The sequence below is a fragment of the Paramacrobiotus metropolitanus genome, unplaced genomic scaffold (assembly GCF_019649055.1).
Source record: "Paramacrobiotus metropolitanus isolate TYO unplaced genomic scaffold, Prichtersi_v1.0 Parri_scaffold0000001, whole genome shotgun sequence".
Classification (NCBI taxonomy): Eukaryota; Metazoa; Tardigrada; class Eutardigrada; order Parachela; family Macrobiotidae; genus Paramacrobiotus; species Paramacrobiotus metropolitanus.
Window position 1 is genome coordinate 3,838,041 of NW_026570221.1, and position 15,427 is coordinate 3,853,467.

A 15,427-nucleotide genomic window follows, 5' to 3' on the forward strand; every position below is an offset into this window, starting at 1 on the left:
TCTTTTCACTGAGATGGCAGCGCTGCATTCCCGATTGGCGTCCTGTTGTGACCGCGTACCCTGAACAAATACAGGATATGCTATAAGCCCGGTGATGACGTCTCCATGGGGTTTTTTATACCGTCGGCTGTCTTCGTTCCGGAACATGTGAGCGAAGCTCAGATTTAGGATGTGTTCGACTGTTCGAGGGTAATCTGCGCTGCATTGGGGAGCTAGAGTTGACTGATGACTCTGATATTGGTGGGTTCGCGAATATCAGCCCCTGTGTTTTTAGCTGATAACCCACATCCGATTGATATGCAGCGCACTGCCCACTGCATAACGATGTTGATTAACAGCAGGACGAGAGCATCGAATGTGAAGGAGGTAACGTGCGACGGTGCGAGTGACGTCCTTTAGAGCTTGTTTCTGATTTTTGAAAGTCTGTGGCGGACCGCATCATGTGTTGACCGGAACGAGATTGCAGATTCGCAAGGACTACCAGAAATGCGATCCGCGCCTTTCGTCGCATTACGAAAGTCCAAGTGGATCTTGTACAATCTTCCTAGCGCAGAGGTTAATAAGTTGAACATCTGGGTTTATTTAGTCACTTCGTATGTTTATTTAGTCACTTCGTATGTTTTACTTTTGGCTATGGCTATTTTGCCGCAGTCCAACAATAGGGGTCTGAGTAGCCCTTAGGCTATTTTGCCGCGCAGTGCGCCGGAATAGCCAGTTGGCTATTTTGCCGCACTATGGTGGGCGAAATAGCTTGTTGGCTATTTTACCGCACACTGCGTACCGTCTATCGTGGGTCCATTTTGTGTTGCGACAAGAATCTGTTGAAAGTGCGCGGCGAGACAGGCTGCAACAATGGTGTGGCAAAATAGCCAACTGGCTATTTAGCCGCAAACACTGCGGCAAAAAACCACTTCGCTTACAGTACTTTTAAATGAAACTCCAAGATGCAATGGCAGCCTGTTGTGTATTGTCGCGCGCCCGCTTACGCGTGGCACCTACGTGCACTGTTCCACGTGCTTGCTGAAGTCAGCAATGCAGATTTGCCCATTCGGATTTTCTAGCATTTTTCAGTCTGTTGATAAAGTTCTTGCAATCACGCCGTTTCTCGCTGTTTAGCACTGCCAGAATTCTTTGGCAGGCAGAATTCCTTTCTGCAGCGTGAACTTTGTCAGGTCCGCGCCTCATACATCACTGCCTGCCCTTTGGATCTTTCCTTCCGCGTTAGGAATTCAGGTACGAGTGTCATGACAAGCAGGTACTGGCTGCTTCTTATCAAAATGGCAAAAGAATCACGCCAACCGTAGACATCCTCACTAAGCCAGCGGTAAAGCTTACCAATGCACAGTTTAAGGCGAAGGTAATGAGCGATTGCTATTACAAGGACTGGATCCCGAAATCCGTCTTCAATCTTTAGTGCAGTTTGTATTATGCTGGTGGTCTTTAGACCCAATTTTTCTAAGGGAAAACAGTAAAACACATAAGTTTTTACCAGTGTTCTTAATTTATTGATAAATTTTCCAAAACTGGGGATATCATTGCTTAATAGTTAATTTTAACTACCAAATCTTCATGATACGGCGAGGACCATGGCCCTCGAGGCCACTATTAAACATTCGCCACTATTTCCGCTTGTAATTAGATACGGAACCCGAACCAGTAATGCTGTCTACTGAGTAATGTGCTTCACCGTAACTTCGTAGCGCAGTTTGCTGGACTGCGCGCTGGTGGCAAACTAATTCCACTGTGTGTTTCGTCAGATTGTGGCCAGGAATTTACGGCAGCCATGTTGGAAGTATGGACCAGTCAGATTAACGTTATGGGCGACGACGGCAAGACCCTGCTGTACGGGCGTGTGGTGGACTTGGCGGCCGACGGGCTGTATATCGACCTCTTGTGCCCCAACCGTCGAAGAGAATTCATCCCCTTTCACCGTGTCTTTCTCTCCAAACGCGCAGACGAATTTGGTTTCCTTATGACTCAGCTGGATAAAACATGGACGAGCGTCCCCGTGGAAGTGTTGAGTCGTAAGTATCCCGGCGGGGCGTGGCGCTGGTGGCCCGGGGAACTGGTGAATCCCTGTCCGACGCCAGCGTCAGAGCGACACCTCAGTTACGCACTGGCCGTCGTTCAGGGACAGGATAACAGCGGCGCCACCTGGACGGACATCGTCGGCGTACAGCACATTCGCTGGCCCGTCCCAGGTAGCTGGTGGACCGAAAAAGATATCGAACAGCCATCAACGGCGTTGGACGTGACGCTGCTTCGAAGCACCGGACCGGGGCGCCTGGTGAAATGCTGTCCGCCGCTGCCACCCAGCTGTCAGGGAGCCTCAGCCGCACAGTTGCTGAAGGCGCTGAAGGAACCGCTGACGAAGTGGATGTTTCCATTTGACGACCGGGTGGTCAGTGTCGACTTCGCGGATGGACAGGTCCAGTATGTCGTGGAGCTGAGCGATGGCGTCGAGTATGCGCAATCGCAGGACGCAGCACAGGTTCGTCATGCACTGTCTGAAATTTTAGTGTGATCTTAAAGATAGAGTGATGACTAAAACTCAGCCGTTATGATAGGAAACGATTTAAACTTTGGTTTTTCCGATTTAAACTTTAATCACTTAATTAAAGAGTGTGTTTCCATATACATATTGGTTACCGCTCTGCGGTACCAAGCCACTCCATGTGGCGCGCTACAAGCATACCTCCTCGTTTAGCGGGACTTGCATTTTGCCTTGTTCCTCACTGTTGTGTTGTGCAGTCAGTAAAAAAATCATGCATCCGGCTCAAATCATGGTTTTCGTTTTGTTTACTTATGGTTAGGGACATTTGTTATTGTTTTTGCATTAAAATTCATGAGCGAAGATTTTATTATAAAAACATTTCAACTCCTCTAATCTGCAGCACAATGAGCCTCAAGGCCATTGTGAACCATTTTCTGAACAATGGATGCCGCAGGCAGAAAGGTTTACGGATCCGGCAGAAAGGTTAATGCAGTTCGGCAGAAAGGTTTAAGCGGCTTCTTTGACCGTAAACTATTCACCCGTAAACCTTTCTGTCGGTGACACGCACAACATCCGGATGAGGGGCTATGTGTGAAACGAACTGTGAAAACCTTTCACGGGGATTTGTTTCGCGGGTTTGTCAACATGCTGATGTGGTTTTGTAGCACTCTGTGCAATCGTTGCACAACGGGATGATCGAGCGCCTTCCGGACATGCTGCGCCGGCGTGCGGTGCCGGCTCCGGTGGAAGTGGGAACGCCAGAGGAATGGCGAGCCGTGGCGTTTGACGTGTGGCAGCAGGTGTTCTCCTACGTAGATACGCTGACGCAGACCCGGTTGCGCGCGGTCTGCTCAGCATGGAACGCTATCCTGGACACGCCGGGGTTGACTGGCAACGTTTTCATCGACTCGGACGTTGCCAGCGGACAGCAGACGGATCTCCACTACACTCTAACGGTGCCTATCTTCAAAACCTACGACCCTCTACCCAGTATCTGATCGTTCATGACCGCCACCACCGCCTCCGCCTCTATGACCTTTTAGCGGTGTCCGACATGATTCACTATGTGGCGCAAACCCACCCCGACATCCAGCTGGCGGCGCTGTATATGATGGGCGTGACGAATGTGTTCCCGGAACTGGGCCGCCTCGCTGATACCATGAAACCGGGGCGCTGCGAGCTGCATGATCACCCGGAAGTGGCGCGGAACCGGGAGGATTTCATCGCAGCCTACCGCGATGTGCCGTGTGAGACCATCTATCTGATCCGCTGCACGGTGCGCCTGCAGTTCAACCCGAAAGGTCACCAGGTTCCCCGCTGCAGCACAGCGCCGGCATGCCGCTGGTCCGACTGCCGCCGAACGGCGACTGGGCCGCCACGGTGTGGGAAGCGTTTTGAGGCGGCGCTGCCGGTGTCCAGTGACGCCCAGCTGCGCTCACTGACGCAGTGGCTGACGGTGATCGGGGACCAGGGGCGACTTCACCAGACAGTCTGTCAAGTAAAACCTGGAGTCGAATATCACGTGGATGCTCTTGAAAATATATTCAAGGAGAATTAATCATAGATTTACGTTATCAAAACATAAGCATAAGATCATTATCAGAAAATAAATTAGGGAAAAATATATTTAATGGACTAGGGACTAAGGGTTTTTCTTCGAACATACCGTAAAAGCAATGTGCAAAGCAAACAAGCAATACAAAGAAAACATAAGTATTTAATTATTTATTGTGGGACAAACTAAATATTAAGTAGCTAAATTTTTTGGAAAAAAATTTTATATAGAAAATTAGGAAAAATATTCAGTCAATTGGGTAAATATATTTTAATAAACATTAAAAATATTGTATATACCATAATATACGTAGACATTAAACAGAAAACAAATAAGTAGATAAACAGAAATAAATATGAATATAAAAATATTAATAATAAAGAAAATAGGTAATTACAAATATACATAACAAATACTATCGTAAACATTATCCAGATATTAAACTATAATTATAATACAATAAATATAATTATACTACCGTAAATAGTATCCAAATATTAAACAGCTAAATTGAGTAGAAAATCTCTCAACGCAGCGAAACAGGTAAAGTTTTCATCCCACCCAGATGTTGGAAATGAGATATGATGTTTAAAGTAAACGTTTAGTGGGACGAATGGGAAATAAAGTTAAATTTACACGCAAAAAAGAATACCTCGTGCGTTTAACCTTCTGATTTTTCGATTATGTAAAAAGACTACAGTATGTTTCACTTCCATTTCACAAATTTTTCTGCTACGTTTCCTCCTGATTCTTTAATTTTCCAATTAAATCAATAAATTTGCTGGTAGTTTACTGAGCCACTTTACTCAGTTGAGTAATACATGCTGATTAAATCATCGTTCGGTAACAGTCGCTCGTCGTCCCAGTCATCATACCCAGTCCGCTTGAGTAGTTTCTGGTTATGTTTTATGACCTAAAGTTTTTGCAGTCTTATAAGCGCGGGAGCGCTCTGAGTAATTACCATACTATTTTGGGTTTGGTCAAACGCAATAGACTCATGTGAGTCAATTCATCTGATAAAAGCTGATCCCACTGCTGAACATTTTTCATTCTGAGAAACACATTCCGTTCGCTTTTGTATCATGTTTTGAGTAATCAGGGTTGGTCACGGTAAACTTTTGTATGACTGATGAAATACTAATACGCGTTCTCAACCGATCACCGTATGACTTCGAATGATCATCCCCTCGCCAATTTTGATGAGCTGCTCTCCAGTGACGCATCATCAAACTATTTCAGTCGTGTCGAACCCGCTTCGCCTTCTCAAGGTGTTCTGTCATGCCAAAGTATTGACTTCCACCTCGTAGTCGCTTCTGCCAGTGAGTTTGAAGACTCAGCATTTAATAACGTAGTACTCCCATTTGCAGGGAACACTAAAACTGTCGGCAACAGAATGAGTAATAACGACCGACATGATCATAAAGGTCCACCTGATGCAGGTGATAAAGTACACCAATACGCATCAGCTACCCTGAGCGCGCCTGCAATTCGTGACCTGCCCAAGTTTAGCGGTTTTGTCTCTGAAGATGTCGAAGATTTTATTAATGAATTCGATGCGCAAGCGCAGGTATATGGATGGCAAGATGATCAAATGATGAAGTATACTCATGTATGTCTTAAAGGAAGCGCATTACAGTGGTTTGTAATGCATGAAAAGAAAGATTCCTGGGACGAAATCTGCCAAGCGCTACGACAGACATTCGGCAAAAACGCTATTGATTACGATATCGATAACCGGTGCATGTCAATGCAGGCTGCAGACGACCCACTTTTTTATGTAAATCGAATAACGCGAGTACTGCGTGCCCGAAATCCTAACGGCTCGCATAAGGATGTACTATTGCACCTATTTCAAGGGTTGCCAGACGCTTTGAAGGCGGAGATGGTACAGTACTTCGACAACCTTGCAGACACAGATGATTTCCTTGATAAACTAAAAAACATATCGCGTGCGTACCGCTACCGCTCTCGCCTATTCGATACAGTTCAGTAAGAAAATTTCCGGTTTAGCGATGTCACGTCGACTTATTCGGGATATCAGTTTTTACTGCCAGATTACAGTTATGTTTCCGTTTTTATTTTCGATGCAAGAAAAACGACATCTGCGTTGATACGGCATGCTAAAGTTTAAATCCGAAGTGATGCATGCGGATTCGCAGTGGATTACAGTCTACCGACAGGTGCAATGTTAACAACTACTTCAGTCGTAACTTTACATGAAATAAGTCAGCAAAAATATGTGTGCACACGTGTCGAGATGAGTTGAGAAAGGCAGTGGCTAAAGTTAGGCAGCAAAAAAATTTGAAAAATGATACAGAAAAAAGCAATTTTATAAAATACAGCTGCAGTCAGCGAACCGATATAGCTTTTAGCAAGAGCAATTAGAAAATAACATGATTTAGTACTACTGACTTGCGCTGGTCGCAATTTATGTTTTGGTAACTAAGTCTTGTTGGCCGATTTCATATAGTAAGTCGACGTTCCTTATGAAAGCGGCGCATATTTTCTAATAAGATTGTTATGTGCTTGTCGCGAAAGCATATAGTAATCTGCCGTCACGAGATTGTGTTGTAGAAGCCACTGTAAGTAATTACGGGTACCCAAAAAGAAACGGCTAAGCTATATTCAGAGTCTCGCTGAAGTTTTGGTGAAATAATTAATGGTGACGTAGATATTTGGTAAAGTTGCGGCACAATGTACTTTGTAAAATGTCGAAGTTTTCGGAAATTCGTATTGTAGAATTGGCCGATGTCTTAAAAATCAGTTCTTGAGAGCCGATCTGGACTTCATTTTACTGGTTTAAATTGCTTGTCAAATTGCTTTGTTCGTTTTTCAGAATTCAAAACTGACTGAGGTTTATTTTTACGTAATGGTTTTCATTGCAATAAGTGCAATTAGCGGCTGATGTTTTGTATGCGATTTTACTTCTATTTTGAGTTATTATACAGAAAGCGGAAAGGCGGGAAGTAATACGATATAAACTGCAAAAGTGCCGGCCATTTTGCCACATTTCCCTTATCATTTCAGTAGATAAGTTCAAAATTGTATGTCATCCGTTTTATCACTGACACCGCTTATCTTTGCGCAACAACATTACTAAGAAGTAAGAAGCACGTATCGTCCGTTACATATCGGACAGTTACGGTACAGTTAATTATACAGTGCCAGGCGTGTGTTAAACTTGCAACAAGGCTGCAAAGCGCATGTTGATGAAATAAAAAGTTCTATTGACGCGTTAAGTCGGCTTTTTGGCATATAAACCAGAGCCTAGGACTTTTATGATACATTCTTGGCGGCCACTGCTGTTGTGTGCTGAACTTAGCACATGCATTAAAACGGAATTAGGCATGTGCTAGAGCTAGAGAGCAGAATGCACTTTTATGAAACTAATGGACAGAGTTTAGGCGCATGGAATTCGGTGGAGGTGCTGCTAGATGACAACGGTCCGCTGCAACGCGGCAGCGTTATGAACATCGTCGAGGATGGTCTGATTATTGAATTCCACTGTGTCGGCCAGCGGCCGGTGCTGGTGGAGTTCGGGAATGTCTTTGGTACGAGCCTGGATGAACGGTGTTTTGGTCGGATCCGCGTTTTCCCGATAAGGAATCAAGGAATTCCTTTGCTTAGCGCCGCCAGCAGCCGGCAGACTGGACTTGCAGGTGCTGCTGCGCGCCCGTCCCGGCCCGAAGGTCCGTGGCATCCTGGAAAGCTGCTGATGTGGGATACAGACCATGCCCGTGGTTACGCCTTCGTAGAAGCGCATTTGCTCGGAGCGACAGTCCGTAAACTGTTATACCAAAGGCAGGTGCGCTCTCTGCCGTCGAATGAGGACACGAAGCAGAAAACAATTCAGCCCAGTGATTCGTTATGCGCTCCGTTCCTCTGCCGGAAAGATACTTGTCACGACTTGAAGGTGGCGGCATAATGTATTTATTATGAACCGCCACTGAGGGCGCAAACAACCAACTGATTGTTGTCATCAGGACAACAATGGCACACTGCAACCGTAGTTGCCATGCTGGACAACACACCACATAGAGGTCACAGCGGACACAACATTCTCGTTGCGTCAGTGCCACTGCACTACGCCACAATACTGGAAGGTTGGAACGCCGGCTTTAACGGCGGCGTTTCAGTAGCAAATCGACGCCTGCTGCAAAGCGCGATGCATCTCTCTCTACAACGAAGGATTTGTCTATCTGCAGCGCACCGAAGAGACGGCTGTTGCAAATCATGTTCCAGTAAGTTCCCTTGTTTTTTCTAGCCAAAATAGAGTAACAGAACTGATAACAGTGACTGGGTACTTGCCATTTATCTGCAATATAAAATCAATCGTTCAGGCGGAATGTGCACAACGAGCGCAAGCTCGCCGTGGCGACTACGTGAAATACGGACGTGAATACCGACTCAGCCGGCATCCGCTGCCACTTAAAACGAGTTGCTTCCGGGATTCCGTTGCTGCGAGAACTTCTAGTTGAGATCTTCCAGTCTTTCGATACCATCGGTCGTCTGCGGTGTCGGCGTAGCTGCCAAGCTTGGGAGACTGTTCTGACTTCAGGAGAAGTGCGCCGTGAGGTCCGGGTGTCCTTCGACCGTAGCGTTCTCTCGTCGCGATGGTTGTTTCAGAGATTGGCGTACTACGCGGTGCACTGTTGTGTCCTTTTAAGGACACAACAGTGCATGAGCACATCACTCCGGCCACACGCACCATCTCGTTCCTCGACTACGATGACCTTTGGTGGGAGGATCTAGACTCCGGGCGGTGGTGTCATTGCCTGCGTGCAACAAGTTTTAAGCGTGACTGGTCGACGAATCCAGCGAACAATCTTCTGTCGACGACACATCCGCGCGCACGACAACAACGAGTATTTGTCGGACTGCTTCGGAGAAAATTTTCGGAGCGTTCCGGGTCTCATAAAATATGCTTGACAGCTCTGCACAATGGCACAGCGTATTACTGCGCGTTTAAGAACGCAGAATAAATTCAGGGATTTAAAATAAATTGCGATTACGGTGGCTCAAAAACCTTGTACCTGTAAGTTGTAATAACAGCTCCCCATTTAAATATTGTTTTACGTATATACATGTATTAGAAAAATGAACTATTGTCGAGATGCTGCCTAATTGCAAAACTATGCCAGATGCCTTTTCCTCGTGTTTTGCGATGTTTCGGATTTGCGGCGTTTATATTTAGGCTTACAGTTGAATCGGGACGAAGCCGGATCGTCCGGATCGACACCGGATCGTCCGGTATATAATTTTGCAAAACCGAAAAATTTCACCTTTCGGCAGCAAGCTCCTGACAGTGGTGCATGGTGCTCAATAGCTTAACAAATCGCTAAACTTGATCATTTTCTGTCCGATTTTCCAAAATGGATGGTTCTTTCTAGGCGGTAGGCTGTGTGAAACGGGGACGTTCTAGAACGGCAGCTACTGGTGCGCCAGCTGTGACTGCTACCCGTGAGGTTTTGAGGATAACGAAGTCCATCCGACGCCCTGTGAGTCTGTGACCAACGTACTTGTCAATGTGTTCGTCTTCCCGGCATTGCCGGACGAACGTGTGACGAGTGCGCACCCGGTACCAACGATCATTCGGCGCTGCACTGTACTGAGTTTCGGTGCTCGCCTGGCGGCCAGCACTGCGCACGGTACTTGCACCTGCAAAAGCCAACTTCATATGTCCACCCACATGTACGGTACTCTGTACCTTTACGGGAACTTACTTCATGCTACGTGGGCACAAAGTTTTCAGACCTTGCCCGAAGATGGTGTTATGATCTGAAATCGTTTGAAAACAATAAATTTTGCGAGATACAAAACAGAAAAATAGGTGAAAGACTGCAATGTATTGTTTTATTTATTCTCCCGGCCTTAGCGTGATACAGGTAACATGTAAGCAAAATTATAAATTATTATTCTCGTGTTTTCGTTTTGAATAATTCCGAAGGGTAAATAGAAGATCCCCACACGCGTTACCGGGCTGCGGTTTTCCAAATCACTAAGAGAACTGAGGCGAGAACTGCATGACACGTTGTGATTGTGTCAAGAAACTGGTTCGCAGATGTTATCGTTAAAATCTCTGGCGCATTGCATTAACATGGTATGATACTGGAAAACGGCGATTTACTGCTCCTCTCAGAAACTCTGACCACTGAGTGTTGTTCTTTCTGTACAATTTTTACGTGGATGTTCGAGCATGTCGATTCAGCTCGTTTTTAACTGTCACGTAACTCACGTTCATCGTCATTTAAAAGAGATCTGCTCCGGACCCGCTTACAGTTGCCGTTGCGGGTGCCGGTAGAACGTTCAATTTTAAGGGTCTCCAAAAAAAATAGCGACGTACGATTGCACCGATCAAATAAATTATTCACATGTTATTTTTTATAATATATATTTACCCAGATCAAAATTTCAAAATGTTCCATTTTTCCTCTTTTAAAAAAAAGGCCTTACAGGATGTGAATTCTAACAAAACTCGCTGTTCGCTAACTTTAGATAATTCTCAGTAAAAGGAAATCGAAACTGATCACCAGTAATTCAGCATGATCAAAATAAAAGAGTCAGAATAATCACGAACAATCATAAAAGAGTCAGAATAGTCTAAATAGTAGGTGGCTTAACTTTCGTAACTCATGCGGACTTTATTGAAGTGGTAAGCGAAGTAAACTTACACTATCCCGGAAAAAAATTGTTAACGGAACCCGTTTTAATTTGCACGAGCTAATCCTAAGCGTATTTTTAACTGACTAATACGAGAGCCAGAAACTCTGAATAAACGTCCAATATCATGGTCCGTACTCCATAATCTATCTATCTATCTATATAAAAGAATAAGAAGGTGCACGAAATTTGTGTGTGTCAGGGTCTAAGTCATAGACACGTTCAACCAAACTTGAACGTCTATGTACCGTTCGATAGCCCTGAATGTGTAGATTTGTACAAAGTTATCAGATTTCAGAAAAACGTAAACAGTTTTGAGAAAAAATTCAAAACTCTAACATGGAAAGTCTACGGGACGTCATAAACCAGTTAACGGAGCGCAGCTAAGTATATGTAGCTGCCACCTTGCGTAGGTTGTGGGACTCTACAGATTTTACCGTAACGGCGAAGAAGTACTATTGTACGGCTGCAGCCAGCAACACATTATCCGGTTTGTGGTCGAGTTGCATTTAAATTTTCGAAGGTAAAAGGCACACGTTTGAACTTTAAAGTTTGTCCAGTTGTGATTTCTACAGATTTTTTAAAACGTCTACACATGTAATCTGACAGCTACTCCAGTTATGAAATTTGTGCAGTTGCTGCTGCTGGGCTGCAAAGTTTCGCAATGTAAATCTGTGGAAATTGCTACAAGCAAAAACTGAAAAAAACTGGGAAATTTTTCGTTTGTTATGTTCAGTTTTTGTAAGCATGGAAACTTCCTGCGAGCTATTCCGCCGTTCGATTTCAAACTTGATAGTTTCACAGGCAGGTGATGCCGGGCGACACGACACGAGCGGATCTCGCGGAACATCAAGCGAGACATTATTCTGCGTAGTGCTCCGTATTTCCGTGGCACAGTAATAGCCAAATTCCGAATTCACACAAACTAACAATACACTGCAATCCCAAAATTGGCGAAAGTTGAAAATTAGAATTGCTTTTATTGTTTTCGTAATTGCACTTTCAAACCACAAGTAGACGTGGAAAACTGAAAGCCGAAAAGTTAGCGACCATTCGTTAACAAATTTTTAAAACCTTTCGGTTGGTCTCACTACGTTCACCCCGTGCGCTACATTGCGCACTATTTACTTGGTAAATTACCTTTTCGGTTTTCGCCTTTCACCGTCCCTTATGGTCCGACGTGGGAAAACACTTTGCAATGTATTTTCTGCATAATAATTTTGCTATGTTTATAAGATGTACACGTTATTGTAAACATATCTAAATTTCAGAAATTATTATTTTTATAGATTCCAGCAATAAATTCCTCTGAATTTCAGAAATTATTCCCAATTGTATGTCCAGAAATTCAATGGCGACAAATAACTGGTATTTTGTCCGACTGCTTAAAGTATGTAGCAGCATGTTTCGGACATTTACGAACATATACTTTAGAAATATCTTGAAAAATGAAAGTGAATGTAATGTACAGAAATATTTTGAAAACAAGCAAGTGTGGTTAAAGCAAATGCAAATATCAGGCGAAGGGACCGTTGGCAGGCCGTATTAAATGCAATGAACGGAGGGAAAAGTAGTACGAGTACCGAATTCGAAAGTTTCAAAGTTTTGTGTTTTAAGAAATACGAATACGATTGAAAGGCAATGAAAAGTGGTAAACAGAGTGGTCAAATTATTGATTAGTTTTCAAATGTTCTAAACGGTGCAATCGGCAAGTATTTTTGGTTGTTTTGCTGTCTGTTCATTAACATTTAATTAACACTGGCTACTGATAAGTACGTATTTTTTACGATCGTGGGATTTATAACAACGAAAATTAATAAGTACAGTATTGTACGAGTAGCTCTCCATAGTTCGTGTAGTTATTAGCCGCTAATTTACTCCGCGCAATTTGCGCGGGGTCCACTAGTATCGGAATAATGAATTTTACACCAGCAGTCACCGAGAATGCCAGCAACATACATCGCGCACACAGTGTGATTATATGCAAGAATTACTTTGCGAAAATCCCAAATGCGTCCAAGTTTGCTGTTGCATTTACGGACGGGAGTGAATCCTCTTGCTTCAAGACGGGGAATCACTCGGCATGAACTTCTTTTAAACAGTGTTCATGCAAATTTCTTATATCCAGATTGACGTCAAGAGAGCGTTTACACCATAACATAAAGCCATAAACATTATGAAATAGCATTATTGGGCAATAGATAGGGCTCTAATTTCGTCTCCGGCAAACGTGTGTCGCAATAACTCCTCATCTCGATCAGGCAATGCGACAGTTGACCAGGGTTCATTGCTAATTGTATCATACACTTCTATCGAATATTCAACATCACCTTCAGCGTTTTCGCCACCGGTGACGTAAATCTTTTCGTTAACAACGCTTGCTGAATGACGACGTCGAGGTTGTTGCAGCGTTTGAACATTCTCCCATCTAAACGTTCTCACATTCAGTCTGATACAAGAAGGTGTTACAACCCGATCAACTATTCCGCCGATTATGTAAAGGTATCCGTCCACGACAGCCATTCCAAAATCAACCCGGTTTTGTGGAACTTGTGGTAAGGATTCCCATTTGTCCGCCATCGGATCATACAGATCCAGCTTCACTTCAGAACTGCGCACTTTGTGGTAAGCATATAGTATTTTTTCTTCAAACTCAGTCACACTCATCACCGTGTTCCTGCAATTAAAATTAACAATATTGTTAGCTTTGCACACGGTAGACCGGAAGGTTAAAACATGCTCGTTCCTCGATTCCGCCATTTTGAAACACAAAAGCAAAACCTCAGCAAAATTGCTTATTCAACTGGCTCGAAATGACGGTGAAACTGATGTATTGCTAGTTTGCTACTTACCCTGGTGTGTCGCCCACTGGACATAATTTCTCAAACTTGGTGTGGCCACCGCATAGGTCTCTCGCAACAAACTTAGTGTTGTAATAAGTGTTTCTCTGCAAATAATAAATCGTGTCTTTAACAACAACCGGACTGTCACACGGAACACGATTTGTGTACAAGGCGTACGTTTCAAATTCACATAAGCGCCACGTGCCCTTCGATACATTCCAGATGTACAATTTATAGTCGGTGTCGGATCTCGGCTTGTTCGCTTCCATAATTATTTCTTTATTCGGTAATGCCATTTGGGGATTAACAAAACGCAACTGTTCTTTCACAGGCACTTCAAGAAGTCGAATTCGGTTTGTCAATGGATTCAAAATTACTGGCTTTACTATTCCCGATTTTGCACTCCAGTTTATTAAAAGAACCTCACAGCTGACCGTTTCAGAAAGCGTGTTGTTCTCTAAACTGACGCCCTCAGCAACTGAAAATTTGTCCAAGAGCCCCTCGGCTAAAACTCTTTCTTTGGGATTTTGTTTTAAGCACAAACTGGCACAGGCTGCTAATTTTGGCGGTATTTCAGAACTAATAAACGGCACATGGCCATTCATTATCAGTCCAACAAATTGGCTGTCCGTAGTGCTGTTTAAATTGATCAGTTCTCCATTCTTCTCCAGGAATTTTTCGCCAACATTTCTGCCTAAAAAGCATTCGGCGATCTCCAGCATAATACAACCTAAACTCTAGATATCAGTTTTCCGTCCGGGATCTTCCGCTTCAAGTTGGCAGAACTTCTTCAGCATTTCTGGTGACATGTAGCGAACAGTCCCACGCAGTTGCAGTATATCTCCAGAACAAGTAACGCTTTCTTGCATATGAACTAAATCATCCAAGTCTCCGATCAGCAGCTTTTTGCTGCCGTCGGTCAGGCATTTCACTAAAATGTTTCCCGGTTTCAAGTCTCCGTGTATTATTCCCCTCCGGTGAAGATACGCTAGTCCTGTCGTTATATCCTGACAGTACCGTTCAAAATCTTCGTATTTCTTGACGGGAGTTTTGATTTCCGACGCTTGCTTAAGAAGAGCTGCGAGATCACCTGCAACATTCTCGTAAATAGTTAGCAAATACCGTTTTAGCCACTATGATGGTGGATCTAGAAAGAATCCACGGACAGAGACAGAAACGGAATCTATCCTGCAGAGTGAGCAGTGTTGTATACTACGAGCTATGCGGAAACGCAAGACACCCGACAATCAACTGCACACTTTTATATCCCATTCATATAGCACTACAGATGCTCCCGCAGCAGATGCTGCGGGGCCAAAAGTACAGCAAGTTACTCAGACGACGATGGCTAGCAACTGAAGAATCTACCAGATCGAAGAGCTGGTAGATGGAGAAAATCACTAGCAAAAACAGCAAAACAACTTAGCACCCGCACCTGTGCGGGCGTACGGGGAGGCCACTCCTCCTCACATGCCTGCGGGTGGAACCCGTGAGGTCCTCCGAGCGTATCGCGCGGCGTCGCGAACTCCCCCTCCACGTCTTCCCGGGTTGAAGTCATGGGTGGCCGCTGGGGCTGTAAACCTCCGCTCACCAGTCCACATAGCCGATGCGCATCCTTCACACTGCAGACACGGCCTCGTGCCTGCGGTACTGGAAAAACTGACACATACACTTTCGTTTCACTTTTTTCGCACCTTTGCTTCGGATTCGTTTCATTTCTGTATCCTCTGACGTCACCGGTGCCTGCGGTACTGGAAAGACGTCACATACGGCTTGCTTCACATCGGTTTACGGTACACTTCGGTTCGGCTCGGTTCACGGTTCGCTTCGGTTTGGATCCAGTCCGCTCTGACCTCTTTAACCTTGTCTGGGTCG

At 44.5% G+C, this 15,427-nt stretch overlaps 1 protein-coding gene across 1 annotated transcript; it reads left to right on the plus strand.

Annotated features, from left to right (window-relative positions):
• The first annotated feature begins 1,086 nt into the window (after positions 1 to 1,086).
• Positions 1,087 to 3,503, plus strand: LOC129600867 (uncharacterized). Its single transcript, XM_055499539.1, has 3 exons — positions 1,087 to 1,233; positions 1,758 to 2,491; positions 3,160 to 3,503. Exons 2-3 carry the CDS (start codon positions 1,784 to 1,786, stop codon positions 3,490 to 3,492), a joined length of 1,041 nt encoding a protein of 346 aa, XP_055355514.1. The 5' UTR covers positions 1,087 to 1,233; positions 1,758 to 1,783; the 3' UTR covers positions 3,493 to 3,503.
• Positions 3,504 to 15,427: the final 11,924 nt, after the last annotated feature.

Coding starts and splice junctions, on each gene's coding strand:
- LOC129600867 (XM_055499539.1), top strand. CDS start 1,784: ATGTTGGAAGTATGGACCAGTCAGATTAACGTTATGGGCGACGACGGC. Junction 2,492..3,159: donor AATCGCAGGACGCAGCACAG/GTTCGTCATGCA, acceptor GTGGTTTTGTAG/CACTCTGTGCAATCGTTGCA.